Source organism: Myxocyprinus asiaticus, chromosome 30 (assembly GCF_019703515.2).
Source record: "Myxocyprinus asiaticus isolate MX2 ecotype Aquarium Trade chromosome 30, UBuf_Myxa_2, whole genome shotgun sequence".
Taxonomy (NCBI): domain Eukaryota; kingdom Metazoa; phylum Chordata; class Actinopteri; order Cypriniformes; family Catostomidae; genus Myxocyprinus; species Myxocyprinus asiaticus.
In genome coordinates this window covers 35,629,515-35,640,951 of record NC_059373.1, presented here as the reverse complement: position 1 = coordinate 35,640,951, position 11,437 = coordinate 35,629,515, and the positions used below count along the sequence as shown (strand labels likewise).

General features: G+C 36.8%; 1 protein-coding gene across 1 annotated transcript; it reads left to right on the top strand.

Annotated features, from left to right (window-relative positions):
* Positions 1-54: 54 nt before the first annotated feature.
* On the top strand, positions 55-11,212 carry LOC127420759 (peroxisomal membrane protein 11B-like). Its single transcript, XM_051663291.1, has 4 exons — positions 55-354; positions 1,295-1,410; positions 2,422-2,623; positions 6,137-11,212. The coding sequence occupies exons 1-4, from the start codon at positions 296-298 to the stop codon at positions 6,561-6,563; spliced, it is 804 nt and encodes a 267-aa protein (XP_051519251.1). The 5' UTR covers positions 55-295; the 3' UTR covers positions 6,564-11,212.
* The last annotated feature ends 225 nt before the right edge of the window (positions 11,213-11,437 follow it).

Below are 11,437 nucleotides of genomic sequence, written 5' to 3'. Positions count from 1 at the left end.
TATTTCACTGTTATTCATCGACAAACGCTTGACGCGATCGCAGTTTAACCAACGCTAACCGTTTGTCCCTCTTCAGCTGCCGTTGATGGATGAAAGTGTCAGAACGACAAAAACACAACAACTACAACAGAACAGAGCAAGAATGCGAAATAACTATAGCGCGCGACTGCAGTCAAGTGCACGCATTCACTGAAAACTCAAAGGGTCTTCACTGTCAGCCTGTCTTATCTCCACCTGAAGGTGTAAATATCAGTAAACACGCATCTGAAGGACTCGCAGGCCCAGTTTATGCTGTATGATGGAGTCGTGGGTGAGATTCAGCGCGCAGAGTCAAGCCAAAGAGCGCGTGTTCAGGTACAGCACAAACACTCACTGCACCTGTATGCATTATTTACTTCACTGCATCCACAGACACGAAACACTGCTGTATTGCAAGCTCGGGTCATTGCTAATGTTGCTTTTACAACTGCTGAACAACAATTACTAACAATATTAAATGGCATTACCATTTTTTTGGGACAAGGTTCAATGGAATTTCTATGCTGGTGGTGACATACATGGAATTCTCTGAAGTACATTTGTACTTGCCATGTTTGATGCATGTTACCATTGTGCATGACTATGGTAATCAAATCATTAAATATCATAATATATCAAAGTATTGTGGTATTACTATCTCATACTAGTAACGATCCATTGTACTGCCTCCAGTGTTGGTTGTAATCTAATTGCAAATTAAATAGGGAATATAATATAATTGCTTGTTTAGTCAAAAATTAGTGTATTAAAATATTATGTAAAGATGTTTGTATGAGGTATGTGCTGCAATGAAATATAGGAAATATAGACATTGTTTTACATTTGTTGAGCCATCTGTAAAAAGTGTTTTAGAAAGTAACTTTAAAAGTAAAATAATTAGTGATGTGATTACTTTTTCAATTATGTAATCAGTAAGATAATTTGATTACATTTTTAGAGAATTAATGGTGGATTACCTTTTGATTAATTTACTGAAAAGCTGACTGCAGCATACTTTTTGTAAGGCATCTTTATTGTTGAGAATTTTATTTCTAAAAGAATTGGCATTAACAGAGTTTCACAAGTTCACAGGAATGGAAATAGATTTTTCTTCATTTATTTGTAGATGCTTTTATCCAAAGTTGTTAACAATTGACAACAATACTGTTAACTTTGTGCTGACAAGCTGAATGTTTATGCATTCACAGGTAATTTGCTTTGGTAATAAATCAAAAGTGCTAATTTTCAGTGGATTATGGTGATTGTGTTTGAACAGGGCTGCCCAGTACGCCTGCACACTGCTGGGGTACACGCTGCAGAAAGGAGGCGCAAGAGCAGAACTGCTGCACACCATCAAACAGCTGGAAGCTCACATGAGCCTGACCAGAAAATGTACGTTTAAATATTAATTTCAGAAGTCATCTTTCTTTCAGCTCTTCACTGCATACTGATGAGATTAATGGATCAGTCTTGTAGTAGTCAGTTGATACAGTCATATCTGTTGTAAATCCCACTTTTTCAGTTCTCCTATTCTGTCTCCAATGAACTATTTATCTCTGTATGTCTCAATAGTAGCAATATCCCTCACTGTTTTATTGACTGTATTTACATGCACATTAAAATTTAGAATAATATTCTCATATTCTGATTATGTATGCCTCTAAACCTATTACCATAACTTGATTAAGACAATATTCCAATTTCTAGAAGTCTTAATATGACAGCCGGCATATGCCTGTGTTAATCTTAATTCTGTGTCATGTAAACATCTTATTTGGAATATAAGGTGTCATAAATGACAACAGGAAGCATCTCAAGTTCTTCCACTAGAGAAAGTGTCTTAGTTTACTGGGAATATGCTGATTACATGCATACAAGAATATACCAATAGTTGTGAATCAAGTAAATGTCTTTTCCTGAATAAAAACCAGGATATTAATTGGAAAATGTGCATGTTAACATTGTCACTGATACAATGTTGCCATGTGTTTTGTCTCAGTGATGCAGTTAGGGAAATCTGCAGAAGCTAAAATTCATATTAATATTCGTCATTTGTTGAATATGCTTGCATTAAAATGGATAACCATAAGACGATTGCGGCAATATTCCAGTTTTTAGAAATCCAAATTAGGCAGCTGGCATATGCTTATTAATCTGAATTTTGTGTCCTGTAAACATCTTATTCTGAATATCAACAGTGTTATTAATGACAACAGGAAGCATCTTCAGTACTTACACAAGATAAAGTATCTTAGTTTACTGGGAACATGCTGATTACATGTATACAGGAATATTCCAAGTAAAGGTCTTTTTCTGAATAAAACCAGGATATTAATTATGTATGGAAAATATGCATGTGCAGTTGTGTTCACTGATACAATGTCTCCATCTGTTTTGTCTCAGTGATGCGTTTAGGGAACTCTGCAGAGGCACTGGAGGCAGCTAAACGCACTGTACATCTGTCAGACTGTGTGTTGCGTCTTTGCATCACAGTGGCCCATTTAAACAGAGCAATGTATTTCGCCTGTGACAATGTACTCTGGGCCGGCAAAACGGGATTGCTGCCTGAACTGGACCAAAACAAATGGAGCCAGAGGTCATTTAGGTGAGTTGCTGCTTAAATTTCTTTCTTTACTCAAAAGTGACTTTGGTTATTGAGTATGTTTTACAAACATGTTTATACCCACAACTCATTTTACCTCTATAATGTCAATATGTTATTTTGATAAAAGTTATGAAGACAAACATTTTTTACTCTCTTTGGAATAACTGATGAATCATGCACCATCAAAACCAGGACTGTATATTAAAGGGATGGTTCACCCAAAAATGAAAATTCTCTCATCATTTACTCACCCTCATGCCATCCCAGATGTGTATGACTTTCTTTCTTTTTCAGAACACAAACAAATATTTTTAGAAGAATATTTCAGCTCTGTTGGTCCTCACAATGCAAGTGAATGGTGACCAGAAATTTGAAGGTCCAAAAGGCGGTATAAAATTAATCCATACGACTCCAGTGGTTAAATCCATATCTTCTATAGCAATATGACAGGTTTGTGTGAGAAACAGATACATATTTAAGTCCCTTTTAACTGTACATCTCCACTTTCACTATTCTAGTGTGGAAGTGACTTTCACTTTCACATTCAGCCATCTACTGGTTGGGGCTGGTTAAAGGTGGAGATTGATAGTTAAAAAAAGGACTTAAAATTTCTTTGTTTCTCACCCACCTATCATATTGCTTCAGAAGACATGGATTTAACCTCTGGAGTCTTATGGATTACTTTTATGCCACCTCTATGTCATTTTTGGACCTTCAAATTTCTGGTGATCATTTACTTGCATTGTATGGACCTACAGAGCAGAAATATTCTCCTAAAAATCTTCATTTGTGTTCTGCAGAAGAAAGAAAGTCATACATATCTGGGATGGCATGAGGGTGAGTAAATGATGAGAGAATTTTCATTTTTTGGTGAACTATCCCTTTCAGAAAGGAAACAATTTTGATTTCACATTGAATTCAATATTTTGAGAAACATGTGAAACTTTATATCTAATGTGAAACTTTAGTTCGTTTGATCTACGGCTGACGGGAATGTTTAGGAAATCTGTTTTTTATAAAACATTACTTTTGTAATTCTGTTTTCTTTCTATACTCTTATCACTGTAAACCTTGTTGTTCTGTTTGGTTATTTTATTACCAATTTGCCTTTTTTGGTTTTAATAAAAATGGTATCCTTTATTAGAGAGGTATAGAACTTTGTGACTTCTCATCTTTTTACAATCTAAACACAAAAAATCCTGAATAGATTCCATTAAGTTTAAGTAATTTAACAGGAAAAAAAAGAAAAATGTAACTCTTCTTTTTATTCCAAGTCTTCTCTTTGTAACACCATGGTCAGGTTTGGCTGTACATTTAGCACTACATGTGGTGTTTTTGCAAAAACTGACGATTCAGACCAAGTGGTTTAAAAAAATAAATAGCTGAACTTTGACAAATAATTGTTTTTATAATGTCTAAAATAGTGCTCTCAGTTGATTAAATTATTTAATTGCGATTAATACCATAACTTTTCATAGGTAATCACGATTAATAGCAGATTATGGAAATGCTGAAATTTGACTTTACATTTATGTCTTTCTCTGTCAAAAGGCATTTATTTCCTTAGGAAAAAAAAAAAAAAGAAAAGAAAATATTACAATAAAGCTTTATTAACATTTTCCAAACAAAGCCTTTCAGAGTATAAAGATAAAAATGCTCTAAAATAGCATTGTACCTTGTAGCAAAATAGCAATTCAAGTAACACTAAACATTTCCCAAAGTTTAAGTGGAAGGTTGACTAATTGAAAGAACTAGTCTCCATAGGTTCCCCAATGTGTTCAATGCAATGGGTATTAAATCTCTTAAACCCTCATACTCCACAGTATTAATCGGCAGGCAGGCTATCCACTTTGGATATGGAATTCACGTCAGGGCATCAAGTGCCACAAGAACTCCACATGAAAAGCACTACAGGTAGTGGCCATGTCCAGAATGGCATACTACTCTTACTGCTTTCATATCTAATGGTAGTATGCTATTGCGAAAAGACCAATGTCTTGTTCTGCTTTTAGCGCTGGCACTGCCCATGTAGTAATACTTCATTCGAATTGTCCAGTAAACATTAGCTGACGCTTCGAAAGCTCAGTGGCAACGGGTACAAAGTTGAAATTATATGAACTTTGAGCGGAGCGTCGACAGACCCTTCATGGGAGAACTCCAACAAGCTGTGCATCAGTCCCTCATCAGTGCCATACAGTAGCCTATATTGTGTGTTTGGCTAGTAGATGATAGTTGATTTGACGTGCTTCTGTGGTAATATTCCAACTTACAAAGTTTGTGAAGTACTTTATTTTTGTCTCAAGTCCCATCTGGGTTTGTTTTCTAAGAGGTCCATTATCCATCACTTGATCATTGGCACTGTGTTTTTGGTGTGTACATCATTGCAGGGTCCATGCCGGACACATCGCAAATGTCACTCCTGTTTCAACCAGTGTTTAGAACTCTAAGTGGAGCTGAATGAAATGCCAGAATCTAATGTGAATTGGTAAATGTGTAAATTGTGTTTAAGAACATATAACGCGTTAAACATTTTAGATGAATCGCATGCATTAACACATTAATTTTGATGGGTCTAATCTAAATATATATACAAATGACTAACTTGTGATAATATCTAGAAATTAAGTTAAAGCATAACAGCAAAAGACCAGGCAGCAAAAAGGGGAATACTATGGCCACCTATAGGTCATTTATGTCATCGCTATGAAATTGTCCTGTTGTTTTTTTTGTTTTGTTTTTTCAGCAGATGGCATTTCATAATAGTTCAATTTAGCTTTTTACTGAAGGGAAAGTTACAAAAATTTGCTTTTTTATTTATAGAGCACCTATTATGGTTTTTCAAACATTACCTTTCATGTAGTGTGTTATATAGCTGTTTGTGAATATAAAAAAAGTCTGCAAAGTTTCAAAAATTAAAGTGCACGAAATATGGAGTTATTGACTCCCAAAAGAAAGAACCGATTCTGAACACCTGAAACGAGTCGTTAGAAATTCCAGACTTACTTCCTGTACTAACCTATGTAATTTTGTAACAAAAACCCCGCCTCTGGTCTTCATTGGCTGCTCGCGAACAGCTTTGACCCGCCCTCAAACACTACACTAAGCGGTAGACCAATCACAACAGACTGGGACATCTGACCAATCAGAGCAGTGTAGGCTCTCTGAAAGGAGGAGTTTAGAATGGATCCTTTAGAACAGATCATTGAACGAGTCGTTTTTGACACTGGGGAAAAAAGGTAATGCTGCAATTTAAATTATGAGCAAATTAAAGTGTTTTTTGACCTTGGATGCATGTAAGTCTATTGTATGAGACCTTTAAAACAAAATTAGGCACGTTTAAAAACCATAATAGGTGCTCATTAAAAATTAATTGTGCCATTTGAGTTAATTGAGGTCTAAAGACCATAAAGTCCTCCAAAAATGCAAAAAAATAAAATAATAACTATTAAAGTTAGTTAAGTGGTGTAAGACACAAGGTTAATAACCTAATTTCCTCTTACTTCCAATGAACAGATACTACTTGTTTGCACTCATCCTCAACCTAACCCGAGACGTGTATGAAATCCATCTGCTGATGGAGAGAGAGTCCCGCAGCACTTCATCTAAAAGCTTTAATTCCAGTCCGTCCCCTCTCACTCTGACCACAGAGAACGGAGGGTTCCCCCTGACCCCCTCTCCACCTTCAGCCCTGTCTCCACTGCCTCCCCTCCCTCTGCTCTCAGCCAGGCTCAAAAAGCACTTCCGCCTCCTGGTCACTGTGCTGCGCAACAACCCTCCACTGCTCTTGGATGTCCTGAAGAACATGTGCGATGTGTTCATTCCACTGGACAGACTGGGACTGTACCCAACGGGGCCGGGCTTTATAGGGGCCTGCGGTCTCACCTCCTCCATCCTGTCCATTCTCACTATAGTTCACCCCTGGCTCAAACTCAAGCCTTGAATGACATGATTAAAACTACACATCCTGACTGTGTATATCTAACAAGAGCCTCTCTGAGGGTGTGTAGATAGTGGAAAGCAGAATATTTGCTGCTACATTCCAGTTTAATTGCACATTCAGCAAAACCTTCTCTTCTTCATGGGTGGAAGAAACTGAAACAAGAGATGGCATAAAAAAAAATAAAAAAAAAGTCAGTTAAACTTTAACCCTCGTGTTTGTAGTGAAATCCAACACAGAGTAAAAGTTTTGCTGATCTGAAGTCATCATTTTCATTTTAAATTTTAATTTTTTTGGTAAACTGTCCCTTTAAGTCATTAAGTCTGACACTGTCTTAGTCTGGCCTTATTTGAAATTGTTCCTCTTGCATTACTGCATATAAAGGTTTAGTTTTCAGTATGATATATATGGATACTCTGAGTCATATCGTTCATCTCCTGAGGCTGAACAGCTTAGAGGGATAGTTCACCTAAAAATGTAAATTTAAAGGGTGAATCTTAAGAATTGTACTGATCAAATATCAGTCCATAATCGAATAGAAGAAATTCTATATTATATAATGAAAATTAAGCCTATTTTAGGACCAGCATGGTTATCATTATTGTATTACTATATACAGTGTGTTTGTGTGTGTATGTATGTATGTATGTATGTGTGTGTGTGTATATATATATATATATATATATATATATACACACACACACACACACAAACACACTGTATATACACTGGTGGCCAAAAGTTTGGAATAATGTACAGATTTTGCTCTTATGGAAAGAAATTGGTACTTTAATTCACTAAAGTGGCATTCAACTGATCACAAAGTATAGTCAGGACATTACTGATGTAAAAAAACAACACCATCACTATTTTAGAAAAGTCATTTTTGATGAAATCTAGACAGGTCCCATTTCCAGCAGCCATCACTCCAACACCTTATCCTTGAGTAATCATGCTAAATTGCTAATTTGGTTAGAAAATCACTTGCCATTATATCAAACACAGCTGAAAGCTATTTGATTCATTAAATGAAGCTTAACATTGTCTTTGTGTTTGTTTTTGAGTTGCCACAGTATACAATAGACTGGCATATCTTAAGGTCAATATTAGGTCAAAAATGGCAAAAAAAGAAACAGATTTCTCTAGAAACTCGTCAGTCAATCATTGTTATGAGGAATGAAGGTTATACGAAACTGAAGATTTAATTCAAAGGTGTACACTACAGTCTTCGAAGATAAGTGACAACTGGCTCTAACAAGGACAGAAAGAGATGTGGAAGGCCAGATGTACAACTAAACAAGAGGATAAGTACATCAGAGTCTCTAGTTTGAGAAATAGACACCTCACATGTCCTCAGCTGACAGCTTCATTGAATTCTACCCGCTCAACACCAGTTTCATGTACAACAGTAAAGAGAAGACTCAGGGGTGCAGGCCTTATGGGAAGAACTGCAAAGAAAAAGCCACTTTTGAAACAGAAATACAAAAAGAAAAGGTTAGAGTGGGCAAAGAAACAGACATTGGACAACAGATAATTGGAAAAGAGTGTTATGGATCTTAACCCCATTGAGTTTTTGTGGGATCATCTAGACTGTAAGGTGTGTGAGAAGTGCCCGACAAGACAGCCACATCTATGTCAAGTGCTACAGGAAGTGTGGGGTGAAACCTGAGTATCTGGACAAACTGACAGCTAGAATGCCAAGGATCTGCAAAGCTGTCATTGCTGCACATGGAGGATTTTTTGATGAGAACTCTTTGAAGTAGTTTAAGAAGTTCTGAATTTATTTTTTATTTTTTCAAATTGTAATAGTAATTTTTCATGTTATTAATGTCCTGACTATACATTGTGATCAGTTGAATGCCACTTAGGTGAATAAAAGTACCAATTTCTTTCTATAAGAGCCAAATCTGTACATTATTCCAAACTTTTGGCCACCAGTGTATAATATATATATATATATATATCGGTACACACACCGATCAGTCACAACATTAAAACCACCTGCCTAATATTGTGCAGGTCCCCCTCGTGCCACCAAATAGCATTCTGAGATTACAGTTGTGCTCAAACGTTTGCATACGCTTGGAGAATTGGTAATATATGTACCATTTTTAAAGAAAACATGAGTGAGCAGGCAAAACACATTTCTTTTATTTCTTATGGGATTCATATTCAACTGTAGGTTATAACAGAATGGCACAATCATAAAACAAAACATGGTAACAATGAAAAAAATGAAATGACCGCACGTTTGAGATCTCCCCAGAGTGGCTCGATGATATTAAGGTCAGGAGACTGTGATGGCCACTCCAGAACCTTCACCTTTTACTGCTGTGACCACTGGAGGGTCAACTTAGCCTTGTGCTTAGGGTCATTGTCGTGCTGGAAAGTCCAAGAGCGTCCCATGCGCAGCTTTCGTGCAGAAGAATGCAAATTGTCTGCCGGTATTTTCTGATAACATGCTGCATTCATCTTGCCATCAATTTTCACAAGATTCCCCGTGCCTTTAGAGCTCACACCCCCCCAAAACATCAGTGAGCCACCACCATGCTTCACAGTGGGGATGGTATTCTTTTCACTATAGGCCTTGTTGACCCCTCTCCAAACATAGCGCTTACGGTTGTGACCATAAAGCTCTATTTTGGTCTCGTCACTCCAAATAACAGTGTGCCAGAAACTGTGAGGCATGTCAAGGTGTTGTTGGGCATATTGTAACCGGGCTTTTTTGTGGCATTGGTGCAGTAAAGGCTTATTTCTGGCAACTCGACCGTGCAGCTCATTTTTGTTCAAGTATCGTCGTATTGTGCTCCTTGAAACAACCACACCGTCTTTTTCCAGAGCAGCCTGTTTTTCTCCTGAGGTTACCTGTGGGTTTTTCTTTGTATCCCAAACAATTCTTCTGGCAGTTGTGGCTGAAATCTTTCTTGGTCTACCTGACCTTGGCTTGGTATCAAGAGATCCCCGAATTTTCCACTTCTTAATAAGTGATTGAACAGTACTGACTGGCATTTTCAAGGCTTTGGATATCTTTTTATATCCTTTTCCATCTTTATAAAGTTCCATTACCTTGTTACGCAGGTCTTTTGACAGTTCTTTTCTGATCCCCATGGCTCAGTATCTAGCCTGCTTAGTGCATCCACATGAGAGCTAACTGTTTATACACAGGCACTAATTGCAATTTAAAAAGCCACAGGTGTGGGAAATTAACCTTTAGTTGCCATTTAAACCTGTGTGTGTCACCTTGTGTGTCTGTAACACCGCCAAACATTCAAGGGTATGTAAACTTTTGATCAGGGCCATTTGGGTGATTTCTGTTATCATTATGATTTAAAAAGGAGCCAAACAACTATGTGATAATAAATGGCTTCATATGATCACTATCCTTAAATAAAAGACATGATCAGTCATATTTTCAAAATCAATGCCAAAATTTCTGCCAGGGTATGCAAACTTTTGAGCACAACTGTATATTCTTCTCACCACAATTGTACAGAGCGGTTATCTGAGTTACTGTAGACTTTGTCAGTTCAAACCAGTCTGGCCATTCTCTGTTGACCTCTCTCATCAACAAGGCGTTTCTGTCCATAGAACTGTTTACATCAACCATCAGAATGGGGAAAAAATTTGATCTCTGTGTTTTGGACCGTGGCATGATTGATGGTGCCAAATGGGCTGGTTTGAGTATTTCTGTAACTGCTGATCTCCTGGAATTTTCCCACACAACAGTCTCTAGAATTTACTCCGAATGGTGCCAAAAACAAAAAACATCCAGTAAGCGGCAGTTCTATTGACGGATATGTCTTGTTGATGAGAGAGGTCAACAGAGAATGGCCAGACTGGTTTGAACTGACAAAGTCTACAGTAACTCCGATAACCGCTCTGTACAATTGTGGTGAGAAAAATATAATCTCAGAATGCTATTCTGAGATGCGGGTTGCTGCTGTTTTGGCGGCATGAAGGGGACCTAAACAATATAATATTAGGGAGGTGGTTTTAATGTTGTGGCTGATCGGTGTATATGTATTAATAAAGAAAACCCAGATATTTCTTGACAGTTTTCATGTTCACTTTAAATTGCTGCATTTTATTGAGCTTAAAATGTAATTGACAAATTCTGAGGAGTGTCATAAACTTTGCTAAGCAGATGCTGTTGTATAAGTACACTGATTAATTCAGTAACAGTTGCCGTTTAATGTTCAAGGATCTTTTAAATCTTTATTTGTGTTGAAAGCTGTTTCTTATATTGCTTAAGTTGATTCTCTTAATGAAGTTTCAAAACTAATTTCAACACTGGTACTTTACTTGTGCAGTGACTTAACAAATTATCAACCAAAAATGATTTTGGAAAATTATATAGGCCTACAGGTTAATGATTTTCTTAATGAATTATCAACTGAAAACTGTGGTCATGAGTAATGGAAAAACTTCTAAGCTTTTTGAAATGACATTGAAGAGTCCCTTTTATCTCATATCTGAATCAAAGCAGCATCGGCGATCTAATGTATTTCATGTAACATAGCTATATTTTGGGACTACGTGATGGGAGATTTTTCTCTTCCTGAATGTTAATGCTATGCATCACTGGGGTTACCTGATTAGTGACATGTTGAATTTGTGAGTGTAACTTTTGAAATAAATAATGCCTTGAATTTTATTCTTCAGTTGTGATCTTTCCCCTATAATTTTTAGTATCATGAAAAAGCTCACTCATTTTTATACAGCTATTTATAACCAACGGAAAACTAAGTGCAGCATTTATGCAAATGTTTACTGTGTGTTCAAGTGGTCACAAATCTGTGGTAGGTCAAGATTAAAGTTGTGGCATCACCTGAGAACATGTGCACCAAGATCTTTGAGTAAAGCTAAGTGTATGCTTA